The following is a 19,774-nucleotide window of genomic DNA, read 5'->3' as shown; positions in this document are numbered from 1 at the left end:
CACTTGGTTTTATCTGTTGGGCAGAAAAGCCATCTTTGGCTGCAAAGTAAATAAGTGCTGTTGGGTGCCAGAGATGATGCTAAGCACTATAGGTAGGAAGAGCAATCTGAAGTTCGTAACAAACCAACCAAAACAACAATGAACTGTCATGAACAGGTACTATAGAGTTTTAAAGAGGGAAATATCCAGGAGTGTGCTACAGCCAGCTCAGGAGAGAGATCCTTGGCATCTCCTCCCAAGTCGAGTAACATCATTTTAGTAGTTTGAAATCAGCCACGGTGAGAATACTTACACCACACAAATCGGAAAACACTGCAAATGGGGGCTAGTTTGCCCTTAGAGAACGGGTTGCTAAACATTTACTAGCATGGCACTGACTTTCCTCTCCCTTGGGGCTGGAGTCCTGAGGAAAGTGTGGCACTAGGACCCTAGCCAGCAGCCGCAGAGCAGCTTGCCTGTGGTGGGTGGAGCTTTAAGATGACCCAAGGCTTTAGCCAGCAGAAGGCGGGACTAGAAAAGCGCTCGGGTTTGGCCGGTTGTATAGGTTTGGCCGCCTACTCCGTGCTCCTCCAGCGTACTGCTCTCAGTGGCCTGGGTGCCTCTTGTTCTCATGAGATGGCAGGGGCGTGAGGAGGGAGAACGAGGACAAGCTTAGTGCCACAGCTCCTCGTGTTCCCAGCGGACTGGGCGGGGGTGCCCTGTGTTGTGAGGAGCAACATAACCCGGTGTGATGGCTTCCACCAGGGCAGCAGGTGTGGGTTTGGCCCGGGGTCTGCTCTCGATCCTGTGAAGGGGCTTCAGACAGAAGCTTTGAGCTTGGAGAGTGACCAGACCACATTTAAGGTTTTGTGCTCAAGTGCCACCAGATACTGACTGAGCCTTCTGTCTCCATTCCCACTGGGGCCAACTGAGGAGGGAGAACATCTGGGCTCCTTGGTCCCTCAAGGGTGAGATGCAGAAACGTTCCATCACCTCTCTCAGGGACAGGAGTAAGAGGGTGGGGAGAAAAGTTCCAGAACTACTTTTTTTGGTAATAACCAAGCACTGAGACGGTAGGCCCTGAAGTGCCATTAAATACACCACACCCGCTTCTATGCTTACAGAGCTTTGGGAGAGACATGCCTGTCTGGCCAGGGAACATGTGCTGCAGACCCAGGAATGACACAGTGTTAGCTGGCAGACACCTCAGAGACCTTCTGATCCATCGTACAGATTGGAAAACAGTCTGGGTGAGGGGAAGGGGCTTTCTTAAGATTACGTAGCCAGTGTGTAGCAGACCAGGGACGAGAACTAACTCTTCTGAATATGAGCTACCTGCTCTTTCTACATCACTACACTGCCTCCTTCCAGGTATCTAGGAAGCCAAAGGGTTGTCATGACAGCAAGAGGTAAGGCATCCTGGAAGGTTTGGGGGGAGTCATTCAGGAAAGTCATTAGGAGATTGTTGTCTCCTTTCACAGTCAGGTGCTATTTATATGTTTAAAACATCACAGTGGCTGGAAGGAATAGGGCAGGAACAGGCATTTTGTGTCGTTGATTACACCAGGTTCTTTGGGGACCTTGGCATCAGGACTGCAACTGGTCAGATCTTTGGTTTGTGAGGGAAGATGGGTGTCAGTTTACCGAGAAGGTGGAGCAGTCAAAAGCTGTGCACAGTAGAGGTGGGGATTCTGGAAGGGAAAGGGAAGGAAGAGAGTCAGGGCTCTGTCCCAACCCAGCTGTCTACCTAGAAGGTGGAGTAGCGCCTTCACCTATGGCTGAGTCTTGGGCAGGGGCTTTTCTGTCATATTGTCAGGCTTCTCCCCCAGCTCCAGGATGTGAAGGCTGAGATGGTACCTCCAAGCCCCACTCAGCAGGGAGGACAGGGCCGGTGGGTCCTCCAGAGTCAAGTGGGGAAAGATGAGTGTCTCACTCCTGAGGGGGAAGCTGCACTTCTTCATGGCAGACCTGGTGGTGCCAGGGGTCACCACAAAAAGGCGGCAGAGCCACGGCCCACCAGCCATGTGGCAGCCTGGTTGTCTGGTGAGGTTGCTGAGAGCTTGGCACAGGAGCTGGTCCTCAGCCCCGCCCATGTCCACCACCTCCACAGGCGAGCCCAGGCCCGGGAGGTGCAGGAGGTGCCGGGGGGGCATGTAGGTGTGGGTGAAGAGGAGTGTGTAGTGGGTGGGTACATGCGAGAGCACAGGAGCACGAACCACCTGCTCCAGGTGTCCCAGACCAGGCACTAGGCCCCCCTGGTGCAGGCAGCCGAAGAAGACAGCACCCAGGGCATTGAAAAGGACCAGGGTGCCCTTGCAGGGTGCCAGTTGGGTCTGTAGACTACAAAGCAGGACGAGGGGGACCAGGAGGGGGATTAGGAACCGAGCCTCCTGGTGGCTAAAGGCAGACAGCAGGGCCAGGGGCATGAAGTAGAGGAGCAGGAGGTGAGACCTGGGGCTGGACTGCAGGCTCCGGGCAGCCAGTGCCCTCGGGAAGCCCATCTGTGTGAAGGCCTGGAGGCAGGCTCGCAGCTGTTGCCACGCAGCCTGCAGGGCGTGGGCATGCAGCACCCCAAAGAGCAGGAAGCCATTGACCGCCAGGTGAGTGAGCCGCATGTGTGTGCCATGCCTCGCCAGGTTTACGGGATCCAGGTTGTAGTACAAGAAGTTGGCAGGTGTAAGGACAAGGGTACTGGGTCTAGATGGACTGGAGAAATAGCAGCTGTCCACAGCCACAAACCCCACTGCTGTGAGGGTTGCCCCTGGGAGCAGCACCAGGGCTTCCTTGGTCAGCGACTTGAAGCTGGGGTTTGTGGCTCCGTACGTACCCCAGAGGTAGAGGGGGACCAGAGCAAAGGCCAGAAAGGTGGGCCGGTTGAAGAAGCCAGCAGCCATGACACCCCCAAGAAGCCAACTGTGCCACGACGGGCCTGGAGCAGGCTTCTTGGCAGTGCAGCTCCCAGCTACACGGGGGGATACCAGTACCAGCAGCCACGCAAAGAGCAGCCCCTCAATGGCATTGGAGAAGGTCCTTGTGTAGAAGACCAAGGTGACGTAGGAACCAGACAGCAGGACCAGGGCGTTCCAGCGCTCCGCCCCCCAGCGTGGGGCTAGGTGGTACACGGCCAAGTCCAGGGCAAAGGAGAGGGAAGCGAGGAGGAGGCGGGGCCCGACCAGCAGCACATAGCCACTCACCGGGCCAGGCCACGGCCCCCACTCTTCCCAGAGCCTGAGCAGCCAGAAGGCAGAGCCAGAGGTCAGCAGTGGGAAGACCACTGTACGGCAGGGGCTGCTGGGGTGAAACTCCCAGGGCCGCGCGGCCTTTATGCCCAGGACGTCCTCTGCAGAGAGAGAAGGAGAGGTGAGCCAGGTCCCAGCGCAGAGGATATGACGGACAAAATCCTAGGATGGCCCCCAAGATTTTCCAGCCCACTGGTGTACATGCTGGACATAATCCCTGGGACTAGGAAGATGACAGAGTTCACTCCTGTGATTAGGTTACGTCACAGGGGTCAGCTGACCCTAAGATACGGAGATCACCCAGATGCGTGTGACAAAAATCACATGAGCCCTTTAAGTCAGAGAGTTTTCTCCAGCTGGTGGCAGAAGAGGACATCAGAGGTGAGAAGGATTTGCTGGCTTAAAGGTGGAAGGGGCAGTTGGCAAGGAATGTGGGTGGCCTCTGGGAGCTGAGAGCAGCCCTTGGCTTACAGCAAGCAAGGAAATGGGACTTTAGGTTCCATAGCCTCAATGAACTAAATCTGTTCAACAGCAAGAATCGTCTTGGAAGCAGATTTTCTCCCAGAGCTTCCAGACAAGAACTCAGCCCAGCCCATACCTTATGGTACCCTGAGCAGAGAGCCCAGGCTGGACTTCTGATTTACAGAACTGTGAGCTGCCAGTTTTCAGCTTCTAGGTCTGTGATGGTTGGTTACGCAGCCCACACCTGGGAAGTGAGGTAACAGTGTGTCCTGGGCAGGATGTATGAGGAGGAGCAGGGGGAGGCCCCATTCCTCTCCTTGAGTTCTAAAGTCTCCAAAGTCAAGAGTCAAAAACGCATCTCCGTGATTATGACTGTTACCCAGGACAGCCAGTGTGAGAGTGGGGGAAGGGAATGAGCAACTGTGGTTATGGTCAAAAGCGACTGGTTTTGTCTGTGATTCTTAATGTTTAAGATTAAGAATATACTCATGTAATTAAAATTACTTGCTGCCTGGGGCTAGTCTGTGACTCTGTGCCCCACTGTCCCAGAGCTCTGAGGGGTGGGGGTGAGGAAAATGAACTCTTAATTTCTGCATCTTAGCTCCAAGCTCTACAACATCTCACACTTGATAACACTGCTGGTTGTCTAAGACTCTTTGCTTCTCCTTATTCTTCTGGCCTTTTGGCAGTTTTTTTCTCTCTATGTCAGAAAGTGAAAGGGAAACAGAAAACCTCAGATCAGATCAGTCTGGCTGCTTTTTACTGGCTCAGGTTAAAAAAAAACAGGGGGTGGGTGGAAAAATAAACTGGACCTTTCAACTTTAAAAACAAATCCACCTGTTGAGCCCTGTGGCAGAGATAGCTGTTATCTCTCCAGTCAATATCCATTCCTTCCTTTATCCTTAGTCTCTTTAGCTGGGCATTTGGTCAGATATAAACACTATATTTTTTAGCTTCCGTTTGCAGGTATGTGTGGTCACATGATACATTCTGACCAATGGGATGGAATGGGCAAAAAGTATGTGACTTTCAAAATATGCCCTTAAAGAAAGTAGGCACGCCTATCTCTTCTCTGATGGCGGGAAAGACTTGGTGTCAGACCTGATGCCTGGAGCACAAGCAGCCATCTTGAACCATAAGGAGGAAGCCTTGTGACCACAGCATCTGAAAGGCCTCAAGGTTTCCAGCAACCATCTTCATTATGTGTCCTATACCACCTAGAAGTTAAGTTCTAACAAGTGAGCATTCTAGGTCTGGGTTCCCTCAGCCATCACATGAACCTACAGAAGAAAAGTTTCATTATTATTTTATGTCACAGCCCTGTGTAAGTTTCCCCAATCACTGGGGAAGCCCAACTCTAAAATCCTTCCACTGAGAAGCCCAAAATAGCTTTTGTTCTGAATGACCTGTACTGTTGTTATAAGCAGGAAGATGTCAAAGAGGCTGGCATTTCATCGGTATCATTTAGGTCAATGTCACCACTCAGGAAGGAGATGCGAAGTCCCCACTCCCAAATTCTTATGCCAAAGAGGCTTGTCGATTTACTGCTCATCTGCACAGACATTTTTCTCCCTCCGCACTAAATAGCCAATCAGCTCTTTGACCAGACTTTGCTGCAGCTTATCGTAACCACACGTGGGGAGCTTTACCTGCCATGACCTCAGGAGACTGGAAGAACTCATCTGGGTGCACGTAGCCCGTTTGCGGAAGGAGACACCACACCAGGCGGAGCAGGCTGAGGCTGCCCCACAGCACCCTGGCTGCCATCTTCGTATCAAATTGCTGCCAGGACACAGGGCCAAGAGCCTAGGATGACTTCAGCTGCTACAGATGCTATTCTGGTTCCACAGACCTGCATATGAGGAGCATAACATTTGTTAGTTATTATAAATTATATGTTCAGTTGTCTGAACAAACTCAATATGGGTCTACACACAATAAAAATGTTAGTAATAATAGCTGCTATTTACTAAGTACCTGCTAAATGCCAGGAACTTAACATCCATATCTCAATTAATCCTTTCCACAGTCTGGGGCAGTGGGTCATATTATCTCCATTTTACAGATGGGGAAACTGAGGCCTCTGTTTGAGTAACCTGGTTACTTGCTAACCATATTTGCTAAGTGTCTATATATGGCATTTGCTAAATATTTTTCCTAATATGACATTTTGCTAAGTGTCTAAATATGACATTTGCAAGTAGGATTAGGGTACCTTCCAAATCTGGGTCTCACAGCCCCATCCTATTCACCAGCTCCTATTCACAAGCAAGCATGGCAGCCTGGCTCTTACACTTCTGAAAGCTTAGGAACCTCAATGGATTCCATCCATTTCTTTGCAAAAACGAACTACATTCAACCCCATGGTCGGTCTTCAGTCACTCCCTCCAACTTTCACAAATCCTGGATCCTACCTTTTGGAAGGTGATGGAAACACTGCTGTGGTTTGAATATTTGTGCCCACCCCCTCCCCAAATTTATATGTTGAAATTCTAATTCTGAAATTCTAATGGTATCAGGAGGTGGGGCCTTTGGGAGCTGCTTAGGTCATGAAGGTGGAGCCCTCATGAATGGGGTTAGTGTTCTTATAAAAGAGACACCACCTGTTTATAAAAGAGCTCCCTCCGGGACTTCCCTGGTGGTCGAGTGGGTAAGACTCCTCGCTCCCAATGCAGGGGGCCTGGGTTTGATCCCTGGTCGGGGAACTAGATCCCACGTACATGATGCAACTAAGAAGTCAGCATGCTGCAACTAAGACCCAGCACAGCCGAAATAAATAAAAATAAATAAATATTAAAAAAAAAAAAAAAGAGCTCCCTCACCTCTTCCACCATGTGAGGACACAGGGAGAAGTTGCTGGTTATGAACCAGGAAGAAGGCCTTCATTATGCTGGCACACTGATCTCAGACTTCCGGCCTCCAGAACTGTGAGAAATAAAGTTATGTTGTTTAAAAGCCACCCTGTCTGTAGTATCTTGTTAAAGCAGCCCAAACAGACTCCTCTTGGTGGAGGTTCTCACTCCCTTGACTCAAAGATCAGTGGGAATCTGAGTCCACGGCATGATGGACTTTTTTATCAACACCAGTATATTATCATGGGTGCATAGAAAAACAAATCTGACAACATGTTTGTTACTCCTCCAGAAATACATACGGTTCCCTGACTTCCTGACTTTGATATTTTAAAGCTTGACCATAAACAGCTATTGTTCTCAGGTATGACATCAAGTCATAACAGAGGAGACAAGACAAAGTGAAGCAACAGAATAGGAATCTGGCAGATGTTGACAAGGAGCTTCCTGATACTAAAACCTCATAGAGCTTAAAAGATGAGTTTTGAAGCCTCTGCTCAAACTTTGCAACTGAATTGTGCAGACTATTTTTCCAGAGCCAGTGAATATCCTGACTTTTAGAGTTTTCAGGTAGGAGATGAGGCCAAACTTAGCATTGGGAAGCAAAGGTTGAATCAGAATTCTTTTTTTTCATTAATAGCCAATATGATACTGCAGGACAGGGCAGGGGTGTGGGGTGGAGATAGGGGTAGGGGCAAAGCACGATGCCCATCATACAGGACAAACTTTGCGGTCCTATAGGCCTGGTTCAGATTCCAACCCTGCCATTAGTAGCTGTGTTACCTTGGACGAGCTGCCTATATCCCTAAACCTCAGATTCCTTATCAGGAAAGTCAGATAATAATATCAAGCTCACAGGGTTGAGGGAGATTTAAGAGCTGATGCGTGGAGGGCACTTAGTATACAGAGTTTGCATGTATAAGTGACCGAAGCTAAAAGCTGTTACTACTTTTAGTTGAGGCACAAATAATAATCCATGCTGCTCCAGACACCTAGGTGTTAGTTTGCAACCTCCATGGGAGCTTCTGAAACTGGCCCCATAGGTGAAGGGCAGGGAGAGACTGAAGAAAGAGGCAAACCACTGCAGATTGGTAGGTGGCAGGTTTAAGAAGCAAGAGAACCTACTTACCAAGCTTGTCTTGGGTGGCTGCAAGATGAACAGATCTCCACACCTGCCTGCCAGGATCTTGAAGTTTACAGAGGACTGAACTGGGCTTCATCATGTACAACGTCCAGATGGTCTCAGCACCACATGACTATCTCAAAGCTGTGTCCTTGGGCAGCTTCTAGTGTGAGGAAGACAAGCAGAGCACACATTCCAAGGATGGGGAGGGGGTGAGGGGCCTCCAGTTGCCGGGGTCCCGCTCGTGGGTCAACATCCTCTGTATGACCTCCTCCAACACTAGGAGATCCTCAAAACCAGCACTTCTACTGACTACGATAATAAACAGGATTTGGTATAGTCCGATTGTCAAGATACATTTATGCATGTGTTTGAAGCTTTTCTCAAGTTTGGAACTTTTTTTTCAAGTATGGAACTTTTACTACATGATTAGATTAAAACACCAAATCCATTACACTGATAGGGAACACAGAAACCCAGCCTGCCCTGCCCTGGTGTGAGTAGTTACATAGCAAGTCTGGGTCCTGAGTCTGTAGTATTTTGCTTCTGCAGCAACAGAGGAAATTCATCCTGTTTAGTGCCCACCATCTATTCCCCCTTTCCAGTTAATCGTAGTCAGAATTCCCACTCAGAACTGTACTCCTCACCACCATCACCTATTTTCAGCTATGTGGCTTGGGATTTTTTTTTTTGCGGTACGCGGGCCTCTCACCGTTGTGGCCTCTCCCGTTGCGGAGCACAGACTCCGGCCGCGTAGGCTCAGCGGCCATGGCTCATGGGCCCAGCCGCTCCGCGGCATGTGGGATCTTCCCGGACCGGGGCACGAACCCGCGTCCCCTGCATCGGCAGGCGGACTCTCAACCACTGCGTCACCAGGGAAGCCCTGTGGCTTGGGATTTGATCCCATCCCCAACCCAGGTATAGACCCTGAATTGTTTAAGCCAAATAACATTTCCCATCCCACTGGCCACACTAATTGGTTCAGGGTTGGGTGCATGACACGCTGGTCTGATCAGAGGAACTAAGAAAAGTACCGATAAAGGTGAGTCTTGGCCCTTCTCTTCTCTGCCAGGCTTGGTGGCGTGAGGCTGCAGGGGTGAGAGGGACATCATTCCTTTGCTGGTATTAATAGTCTCTCCCACCTTTGTAAGTATTCCTCTGTGTTGTGGTGAAAAATGTGTCCTCTGCACCTTGCTGGGGCTGACGAGCAGGTCTTACAGAAGTACTCCACTCTAACATTCCAATCTCATATTCCCTGGCTTTGTCTGTATAAATTGGGAAAATCATGCAGTCTTTTGGTGAATAGCACACCTCCTCCTGCTTTACACTTCACCTTTAGGGACATGCTGGGACTTGAGTCTAATTGTAGGTCTAGAAGCAAAGGGAGTGGTAGGAGTGGGTCCTGAGGAGCAACAGCACTATCTTGCAAAGCAGCTGCTTTGGGGAGGCCATTACAGTTTCCAATGCAGGGTTAATCCCCTCAAATGCCAGTGGAAAGTCTGCCTCTACTGCTCGAAAAGTCTCACCAGAATTGAGGGACTCAACATCCCCATCTCTCTTGGGGTCTTCCTACTTGTCCTCATTCCAATTTGCAGTGTCCCATCTCTTCACAATCAGTGCCCTCACTTTAACAGTAGATACCATTGAGACTGGGAATTCAATTTGCATTATAATTCAGCCACTCACAGAGTGAGATACAGGGTTTGTTTTTCGGCCAGCTTTTGGGTCATTTTATGAGGATCTTGAGCTGGGAATTTAAAGCCTTGAGCTTATCCTTCTCTTTTCCCAATTTGTCCAGCAGAGTTAGGAACCACCAGCCAATCTCATTATACTATTTAATTTGACAAAAATGTTCGAAGGTCACCCAGGAAATTTCCCTGGTGGTCCAGTGGTTAGAACTCGGTGCATTCACTGCTGAGGGCCTAGGTTCAATCCCTGGTTGGGGAACTAAGATCCCACAAATCTCGTGGCATCGCCAAAGAAAAAAAAAAAAAAAAAAAAGTTCAAAGGTCATCCAAACCCTTGCCTGGAGTATCCAATGGCGATATTTTTCATATCTCTAATATCATCACTCCATGGACTACCAGTACCCTCTTTACCACTTGAAGTAGAGTCATTTGTGCCTTTAAATCTAATCAGACTACAGAAACAGTTCCAGCAAATCCAGGACCTATTCAGAAAACTCATCCTTAAGATTCTCTTCCTCTAGAACCACCTCCAGTACCAAAATCTGTCAGTCAGAGAAAGAGAATCAGTAGGAGACCTATATTAAGAAGATTTATTGCAAGGAATTGGCTTATGCATTTGTGGGGCTGGCTAGGTAAGTCCGAAATCTGCAGAGTAGGCCATCGGGAAGGGCAGGCTGCAACTTTTGGGCAGGAGCTCAAGCTGCAGTCCACAGTGGGAGTATCTTCTTATTGGGAAAGCCTTGGTTGTGCTCTGAAGGCCTTTTAGCTGATTGCAACAGGTCCATACAGATTATGATTAGAATAATCCCCCTTACCTAAAATCAACTGATTATGGACTTTCATACATCTATAAAATACCTTCACAGCAACACTTAGATTAGTGTTTGACTGAATAACTGGGAACTCTAGCCTAGACAAACAGACACAAAAAACTGACCATCACACCCTAAATAATTCAGTGTTTGTAACTGTTTGAATGTTAGATCAATGGGATAATTCTTTATGTAACTCACTGAGGAGTTGCTTTTTTTCCCCAATGTTCTGATAATGGTATTCGCCATATTGCTCTCTGTAGCTGCAATTCCTTTCATTGCTATATGGTATTCCCTTGGGTGAATATACTGAAGCTTATTTACTTACCCTTCTACTGTTGTTTATCAACTAGGTTACCTCCAGGGGGTTACAAGATTTTTCTTTTTTATTCGTAATAATGCTGCTATAAACATTTGTATTCAAGAGTTCTCTGAAGTACATACCTAGAAATGGAATTCCTGAGTCATAGGGTAGGCAAAGTTTTTTATTTTAAAAAATTTCTCAGTTTTAATTTCTAATATGGTAAATAGCAATAGCTACAGCTCACATAAACAAAAGCTCTTTGGGGTCCTCAATAAATTTTTAATGGGATCTTGATACTAAAATGTTTAATATAAGCTGGGTGAGGGAATAAATCCCCATTAAAAAAGAGAAAGTCAAATCCCATTATCAAGAGAATAAGAAGGATGTATTTAAAATTAAAATGAAGAAATCAATGTTGTAGTTAAAGGAAGAAAGGATTCAGAAAGAAACAAAGATATTTTCAGTAAGATTAAGAAAAAAAGGTGTTTTAGGCAAAAGATCCATATGGGTGTGCACATTTTTAACTTCAAATAAGGCCAACTGTTTTCCAAAGGTTGCTACCAGCTAGCAGATAGTGTAGTGCCCCTGTTCCATATGCTCATTTATACTTGGTATTGTCTGACGTTTTGATTTTGTGAATCTCATAGGTATTAACATGCATTTCCTTGATTACTAATATGGTTAAACACCTTTTCTTTTTCTTTTTTGGCTGTGCCTCGAGGCATGCAGTATCTTAGTTCCCTGACCAGGGATCGAACCTGTGCCCCCTGCAGTGGAAGCACAGAGTCCTAACCACTGGACTGCCCGGGAATTCCCAAACACCTTTTCAAAAGATTGTGAAGTGTTTCTTCTGTGGATTTCCTTTTGAACCATTGTCTGTCTATCTTTTTCTTACTCCGTATAGGAATTCTTTATATAGTCTTTATATTTATTGCATGACAAATATCCTTTTCTAGTTTGTGGCTTGTATTCTTAACTCATTTCTATTCCTAATATTAGTTACTTGTGCCTTCTTTTTGTTTCTTGATCATTGTCGCCAGAATTTTGTCAATTTTATGAATATTTTAAAAAAATCAACTTCTGGCTTTGTTCATCTTCTTTTAAAAATGTTTTCTTATCTATAGTTTTTTTTCTTCCTTTTACTTTTTTGGGTTTTTTTTTTTTTTGATGTGGACCATTTTTAAAGTCTTTATTGAATTTGTTACAATATCGCTTCCGCTTTATGTTTTGGTTTTTTGGCCCCGAGGCATGTGGGATCTTAGCTCCCTGACCAGGGATCAAACCCGCACCCCCTGCATTGGAAGGCAAAGTCTTAACCACTGGACCGCCAGGGAAGTCCCTTGGGTGTTATTTTGATATGGACACTTAGCTCATTAATTTTGAGACTTTAACTTCTGAGCTTATTAATTTTTGAGCTTTTCTATGAGAAATATTTAAAGTTATATATTTCTCTAAATACTATATTAACTGCATCCCATAGGTTTTGTTATGTAATATTTTCATCAGCTCTTGTTTCTAAATATTTTCTAATTCCATTGTAATTTCTTCCTTGACTAATGCTTTATGGCTGAAGCAGTTGATTTTTTGATTAAGACTTTATTTTTTGGACTTCCCTGGTGGTGCAGTGGTTAAGAATCCACCTGCCAATGCAGGGGATATGGGTTCGATCCCTGGTCCAGGAAGATCCCACATGTCACGGAGCAACTAAATCTGTGTTCCACAACTACTGAGCCCACGTGCTGCAACTACGAGAGCCCGTGCTCTGCAACAAGAGAAGCCATCGCAATGAGAAGCCCGTGCACCGCCATGAAGAGTAGCCCCAGCTCGCCGCAACTAGAGAAAACCTGCGCACAGCAACGAAGACTCAACACAGCCATAAATTTAAAAAAAAATAAAAATTAAAAAAAAAGACTTTATATTTTTAAAGCAGTTTTAGGTTCACTGCAAAATTGAGAAGAAGGTATAGAGGTTTCCCACATACACTCAACCCCTATACATGCATAACCTCTCCCATTATCAATCTCCCCTGCCAGAGTGGTACAGTTGTTACAACTGATGAACCTACATCTATACATCATTGTCACCCAAATTCTTCCGTTTCCATTACTGTTTACTCTTGGTGTTGTACGTTCTACGGGTTTGGACAAATGTTTAATGATATGTATCCACCATTATAGTATTATACAGAGTATTTTCACTGCCCTAAAAAACTTCTGTGCTCTGTCTATTCATGCCCTCACCCCCAGCATTTAATTTTTAATGGTCCAGTTTTGTAGATATTCCACGGATGCTTGAAAATACCATATATTGGATAGTTATTGGATATAGAGTTCTATATATGTTCATTAGATCATGCTTGTTAATTGTGTTCCTCAAATCCTTTATGTCCTTTATGATTTTCTACTGCTTATTCACAGAAAATCACAGAAATGTGTGTTGAAATAGCTCATGAGATAGTGGTCTTGACTAATTTTCCATGTAATTTTGTCATTTCAGCTCATTTTTGAAGTTATATCATTATTTTTTTAATTGTTATACTGTATTGGAAAATTGAATATTTTATCATTATACAGTTATCTTTTTATCTCTAATAAGTTTTTTCCCTTAAAATATTGTCTCCTATAGCTATATGACCTTTCTTTTATTTAGTATTTACCTAGTACATCATTTTCCACCCCTTTACTTTCAAACTTTCTGTACATTTATACTTTCATATGTCTCTTGTAAAGAACAAATAGCTGGATTTTGTTTACCCAGTCTGACAATGTTTGTCTTTAAAATGCAGCTTTATTTCAAAATATTTAAATTTAGTGCAATTATTGATATATTTATTTCTTCCATCTTATACTGTGTTTTCTTCTTTCATGCCTTTCTATCTTTTGTTTCTAGTTCAAGTAAGTTCCTCTGTTCTATCTTCCATGTCCCTAATCATCTTCTCAGCTATATCTAATCAGCTGTTAAACCTATCTATTGAATTTTAAATTTTGATTTTTCATTTCTAGGAGTTGTTTGATTTTTTCTACATCTGCTTCCTCTTTTGTCATATTTTCAAGGCTCTCTTTTATTTACTATATTATATTAAGGGTACTTATTTGATATGCTAGATCTGATAATTCCAACATCTAAAGTTTTTCTGGGGTCCAAATTCTCAGGGAAACTGCCTTTCTTGGATCCTGATGCTAATCGAATTGGGGTAGGGCAATCTCTCCTGAGAGTCTGTATCCATAAGCCTACCCTCATATAGGTTTTCAGCCTGAATTCACATGATTAGGCACTACCTCCTCCAAAAGAAAAAAATCCCTGGAGCCAATAATGTGATTAAAAATGATCCCACACTTACAATGCACATACAATTTTATATATATATATATATATATATATATATATATATATATATATATATATATATATATATATATTAGGTTGGAACAAGAAACAGCCATGTTCTATACTACCCAAAGCAATCCACAGATTTAATGTGATCTCTATCAAAATATCCATGACATTTTTCACAGCACCAGAACAAATAATCCTAAAATTTATATGGAAGCACAAAAGACCCAGAATTGCCACAGCAATCCTGAGGAGAAAGAACAAAACTGGAGGCATAACCCTCCAAGACTTCACAGAATACTACAAAGCTGCAACAGTGAACATAGCATGGTATCGGCACAAAAACAGACATATAGATCAATGGAACAGAATAGAGCCCAGAAGTAAACCCAACACCTGTGGTCAATTAACCATCAAAAAAGGAGGCAAGAATATACAATGGAGAAAAGACAGTCTCTTCAGCAAGTGGTGTTGGGAAAGTTGGGACAGCCTCATGTAAGTCAATGAAGTTAGAACAAACCCTCACACCATACACAAAAATAAACTCAAACTGGCTTAAAGACTTGGGACTTCCCTGGTGGTCCAGTGGTAAAGAATCCGCCTTCCAGTGCAGGGGAGCTGGGGCTGTGGGCTGCCTCCTTTGAGGCACACAGACATCCAGAGGAGAGGGCTTACCCTAACAACATCAGGTTCTGTTAGCAAGGAGGAAGTGAGACAGAGGATCATCTGTGTAGCTGCATCATGTGTGTGGCTGCCATGATGCCAGGCTCTGATTGATGGCTTTCCTCCTTCTCTGACCATTTCCTCTTAGGTACTTCTTCCTCTGTCCACTCCTGAAATGTCAGTGCTCCCTTCTCATCATCCACACTCTTTGGGTCATCTTATTTATTCTCATGGTTTCAGTTTCCTTTTGACGACATCATAAATTGTTTCTTTTCTGAGCTTCAGATTTACTGATAATAATAATGAATACAAACAATAATAGAATTGCCATTTTTAGATACCTATTGCATCCCAGGCACCGTACATTATCTCATTTTACTCTCCTCACAACCCTATAATTCTATTCTTATCCCTATCTTATAGATGAAAGAAAAGGTTTAGAGAGATCAAGTTTTTTGCTCAAGGTAACTGAACGAGTAGGCTAATGAATGTAGGAGTTGGACCCCGTCTGTTTGACTCCAGAACCCTGATCTACTTCCTGTTGGGCTTCTGCACCTCCCGCTAACACAGGGCAGCCAAAAAGAACGCATCATTTCCCCATGACCCAGCCCTCCCCCCATGTTCCCTGCAGCAGTGAGGGAACTCATTTATCCAGTTATTCAGTCCAGAGACCCAGGGGTCATCTGCCATCTTCACGCCTTTCTTTTTTAAAATTTATTTATTTATTTTGCCTTCATTGGGTCTTCGTTGTTGCACGCGGGCTTTCTCTAGTTGCAGGGAGAAGAGGCTACTCTTCATTGCAGTGTGCAGGCTTCTCATTGCAGTGGATTCTCTTGTGGAGCACAGGCTCTAGGCGTGCGGGCTTCAGTAGTTGTGGCGCACGGGCTTAGTTGCTCCGCGGCATGTGGGATCTTCCCGGACCAGGGCTCCAACCTGTGTCCCCTGCATTGGCAGGCGGATTCTTAACCACTGCGCCACCAGGGAAGCCCCATCTTCACACCTTTTATGTGACACTAACTTTGCTTGCTAATCATCCTTTGAGTCCAGCACTTGTTCTTCATTCTTCACTGTCTCTACCTAAGTCCAGGTCCACTGTGATTGGGGTACATGTTGCCTGAGATTCCTCAGCCATAGGGGTGGCTGGGCAGGGTCTTTAGATGGCTGGAGCCCCTGGGTTGGTTGCTTCTAGCTGCAAGCAGCCCTCTCCTTTATTACCCCAGTGTGTCATACAAAAGGAATCATTTTCTCTGTGTGCATAATGAGAAAAACATCCAGAAGCAAGATCTAGAGTACATGGCACTCACCTCTCTGCTTTTCCTCCCACCGACCTGCACCCACCCTCCTAACTGCAGCCAGAGAGAGTGCATTTCTTTCCTGTATAAAACCTCAGGGTGGGGGGTCAGCCCCTCACCACTCTCAGGACCAAGTCCACATTCCTGACTGTGACTTCCATAGCTCTCCAAGGCCCCCAGCATCCTCTCCAGCCTCCACTCTCACCCCTTTGTGTACAGAGCTTGGTGCTCCAGAAACATTACGTTTTCCTGTAGTCTCCTCCTCTGTTCTTTGCTCACATTGCTTCCTTTGTGGGATATGCTTATAATATGGAGGTTAAGACAAGCTTTGGCATTGAGTAGATCCGGTTTCAAATCCTTGCTCTGTCATGGTGAAAGAGCACTTAATCTTTCAACTCCAATGTATAATTTATCTGTAAAATGAGTATAACCTACCTCAGGCCTGTTGTGAAGATGGATTAAACAAACTGCCTGGACCCCCAAGAAGCTCTCCCTGACCCCATTTTGGCAGCACCCTGTGCCAGGCCTTGCACTGTGCTGTGCACTGACCGTGGGTACCGTCTGATTTCTTCTCTGTACTGTCTGAGGACCCCCAGTTCTGGGAGCTATTCGTATCCATCTCAGCGCCTTGAGCCCACCTGCATGGGACCACTGCGGGGCTAGGGTCAAGGATAGAGTTGGGGATCCCTGGAGGAGGTAGCAGGGCATTGAGCTTAACAAGTGTGGGAGTTCTTCAGAAGGAGACCCCCGCTGCGCAACCAGCGTCTGGCTCCCCAGGCTGAGGCCACGCTGGAGGAGTCGTCCTGCTGGGTGTTCTAGGGGGGTGGAGCCAACAGCATGGAGCATGGCAACTACTCACCTAAACCCAATCGGTATGCAAGCCTGCTCATTTATGCCTATAAGCTCACTGAGCTGCCCAGCGGGGGGTCCAAATCCTGCAAATCCCAAGTCCTCCAGTGTTGTCTGCAAGGACGCGGGAGCGAGAGGCTTTGGCATAAAGGGATAGCGCCCGGGACTGCGGAGATTCGACTCTGGAGCAGGGGAGGGGTTGACGATAACCACAGTCAGGGGCATCCAGCGCGTGTGCGGGGGATGTCAGAGCTCAGGCATCAGGGAGAGACCATCTCAGTGGCAGGGGTAGAGAGAAGCAGAAACCACTACACCGGGCGCGGGTTGGGGTGGGTGGGAAGGAAGGTGGGGAAGAGATCACATCAGTGGAGGGAGAGGACAGGAAGGTTGGGCAGAGACGCTTGTCTTTCTCGCTGAGTCAGAGGGCTGGGGCTGGCTCTTGGTGCCCACCTTTCTCTACCGCCCACTGTGCGCGTGGCATAGTGTCCTGGAGACACAACTGTGAATGAGCATGGTCCAGAATGGCAGTCATAGCATGTGGCTCATTCCAAGGCACGTCTTTACCTTCGAACTTAAACTTCTTCCTGACAAAACTGCAGGGTCGTTGCTTTATGGGAAACGGCGGCGGGCCCAAGGTTCAGTCCCTTCTCTGGATCCAGTCAGTATTCGGCGCAGGTTTTAAAGACTGCATGGGAGGAAGTGCTGTTGAAGGAGGCCCGTGCGCCGCAGCCGAAGGCGTCTTCTCTGGCTCAAAACGCGCCAGGACCATGTCCCTCGTGGGCAAGGTCTTGTTCCAAACTCCAGGGTCCATCCCAGTGAGAGTGGCTTCCCTGAGTCCATTTTCCTGTTTGGTGTTGCATTTCATCCTCACCTCGACCCAGAGCGTGGCAGTAAACCCTGCAGGGCGCCCCATCGTGGAAGCATTGCAATGTCTGTCCCTGGTACCTCCTTCTCTGGTTGCCCAAACGGGCCCATGTTTATCCTTTGATTAACAGAGAATGCAACACACGGCATTAAACATACATAAGGGAGAGTGGAAGAGAGTAAGGTATCTCCATTAACTAGCATACATCATTTAACCATATGTGACCTCGTGGTTCCCACCTGGAAAATGGGAACTTGGCTCTGTAGCAGGGAGTTTCCAGGTGTTAATGATCTCGACAGTGGTTCCAAGTTTCCTGAGGTGAAGGCTTCTGGGGAGAAGGTACGGTGGGGCATGTCCTTCTTAAGGAAAACTGTCCTTGTCATATCGTGCATCCCACGCAAAGGCCAGGACACCCACCAACCAGAGCGCCACAGGGTCTCCTGGAGCAGCCTTGGTGACAGGGCTTTGGCTCTTGTCTGTGCCCCCATGTGACTCCTGGTCAGGGAGGCCATCCTCTCACCCTTCGAGAGGACAGGCCTGGCCCAAAGGGCACCCCATGAGACCGGAAGTGGCGATTCTTCTCCGGTACATGCGGACCTGTGCTCACAGGTTTCAGGCTCAGCACTTTGTAGCGTCTTTTGGCTTCACCTTCACAGGGACCCTGGGAGGTAGCATTATATTCCCATTTTATAGACGGGGAAAGTGAGGCTCAGTAAAGTTACGGAACCACCCAACAACACGGTAGTAGGAGAGGATTCAAGTCTAGGTCTCTGTCTGGGTCCAAAGCTAGCGCTCGAAAGTGGAGGATACCCACAGCCTCCCTTCCCATTCCCAAGAAAACTTGGAGCTTCCTGTCTCCCCTAGATTGGGGCCCGTCAGTGCATAGAGCCAGGAGATCCCGGTTTGAGGAAAGTTGCCCCCGAAAATGTGGAGGCCAAAGGTCCCTTGTTTGCCTCCCGAGTCTAGCTTCTGCTGGTCTCTGGGCAGCTAGCAAAGGTAGGAATGGAAACAATCGCCTTCCTCCCTTACCTTCTCTCTTTCCCACTTGACCCCCATCAACTCTTCCCGAGCTGCCTGGGCGACTCACCGAGCGCTGCTCCGAGCTGCACCTGACCCGCTGGCGGCTTCCGGCCCCACAAGAGCCCGCACAGGGGGTGGGTCCGGAGCCGCCCGACCAAAGGGCTGGAGCCGCCCAACCAAAGGGCTGGAGCCGAGCGGCGTGTCCTCAGAGCGACCGCCTCTCTGTCCGGTCCAAGGAATTAGGCAAGGCACGCAGTGCGCCAGGCGGGGCGGAGGTGTGGAGGAGAGGGCTGGAGACCAGCGCACCGGCGGGCGGGGCCGCCCAAGGCGTCCCTCGCAGTTCCAGCGAGGTGGGTGGGGGGGACGATGGAGGGTCCCCGGTGGCCCTTGGGCCGTGGCACGCCGGGCAGTGGCTGGTCTCTCCCCTCCCCGCTTCCAGCTCTTCCCCCTAGCAGCCCCCTCCTTGGCGAGCCACGCCTGGTGAGCCGCCTTTTTAGCACGCGGGGCAATTAAGCAGAACATTTCTAGGCCATACTTCTTTGTCTTTCAAAAGGAAAATTTCTGAGTTCTCTGTGGGTGGGTCTTGCTACGGCTAAGATGACCTGCTCTGTTGGTGGAGCAGGTCAGGGAGGACAGGCTCTGCGGGCCTGGTTTGCGCCGAAGACGCAGGGTCGGTTTCACCCGGACGCAGCTCCTTCTCTGCAGCCGCCGCCGCAGCGCACTGCACCCTGGAAACAGTGCAGCAGCGGGAGCCGCTTCCCCGCTCTGCATTCCACAAGTGGGGGACAGGTCACTAGCCCAGGGTTGCCCGACAGCCAGGGCCGGAGGAGGTCACTATGTGCCCGGGAGCCCAGGCTCCCTTCCCCGACGCGAGGCCCGCCGAGCCCGCCGCTCCTGGTCCCTCCGTGGGGTGATCTACCCCCGACTCGCGGGCTCCATGACGGAGCTCGGTGCGCCACTGGGGGTCTCGTAGCCTCCCGGGTCCCTCTGGGGTCTCTGTTTCCCCGGGGCTGTGGACGGATTGTGGTGGCCGGCGACTACTGCCCCCTAGCGCGGGAGTGTTTCACTAAGCCTGCCGGGGGAGGCTGACCTGGCCTAGAGGAGAGACTCCTGCCCTCTGTGCCCAAATGTTTTTTGGAAGTTCTTAAGCAGAGTCCCTTCCCCTGTATTCCCTTTCATGCTGCACAGCAGCCCTCACATTAAAAAACAACAACACAGCCCCTACCTACTTTGCTGAGATATTATCTACATACAGTAAACACCAGATATTTTAAGTACTGAATACAGTATAGA

At 47.7% G+C, this 19,774-nt stretch overlaps 1 protein-coding gene across 2 annotated transcripts; it reads right to left on the bottom strand.

Moving 5' to 3' along the window:
• Positions 1-141: 141 nt before the first annotated feature.
• On the bottom strand, positions 142-19,470 carry PIGZ (phosphatidylinositol glycan anchor biosynthesis class Z). 2 transcript variants are annotated; one of them, XM_067034296.1, is made up of 5 exons: positions 18,491-19,470; positions 7,662-7,818; positions 6,503-6,605; positions 5,330-5,532; positions 142-3,319 (listed from the first exon to the last, which is right to left on the bottom strand). In XM_067034296.1, exons 4-5 carry the CDS (start codon positions 5,445-5,447, stop codon positions 1,752-1,754), a joined length of 1,686 nt encoding a protein of 561 aa, XP_066890397.1. In that variant the 5' UTR covers positions 5,448-5,532; positions 6,503-6,605; positions 7,662-7,818; positions 18,491-19,470; the 3' UTR covers positions 142-1,751. The 2 variants fall into 2 exon arrangements, with proteins under 2 accessions (XP_066890397.1, XP_058920878.1); XM_059064895.2 differs by having other exon boundaries at positions 18,549-18,896.
• Positions 19,471-19,774: the final 304 nt, after the last annotated feature.

The sequence above is a fragment of the Kogia breviceps genome, chromosome 5 (genome assembly GCF_026419965.1).
Source record: "Kogia breviceps isolate mKogBre1 chromosome 5, mKogBre1 haplotype 1, whole genome shotgun sequence".
Classification (NCBI taxonomy): domain Eukaryota; kingdom Metazoa; phylum Chordata; class Mammalia; order Artiodactyla; family Physeteridae; genus Kogia; species Kogia breviceps.
The sequence above is the reverse complement of the archived record's forward strand: the minus strand, read 5'-3'. Positions and strand labels throughout refer to the sequence as shown.

Bases quoted from the DNA above. Each gene is read 5' to 3' on its own strand.
- PIGZ (XM_067034296.1), bottom strand. From the start codon at position 5,447: ATGGCAGCCAGGGTGCTGTGGGGCAGCCTCAGCCTGCTCCGCCTGGTG. The intron at 3,320-5,329 runs GTAAAGCTCCCC...CTCTCTCTGCAG, and splicing joins GTCTCCTGAGGTCATGGCAG to AGGACGTCCTGGGCATAAAG.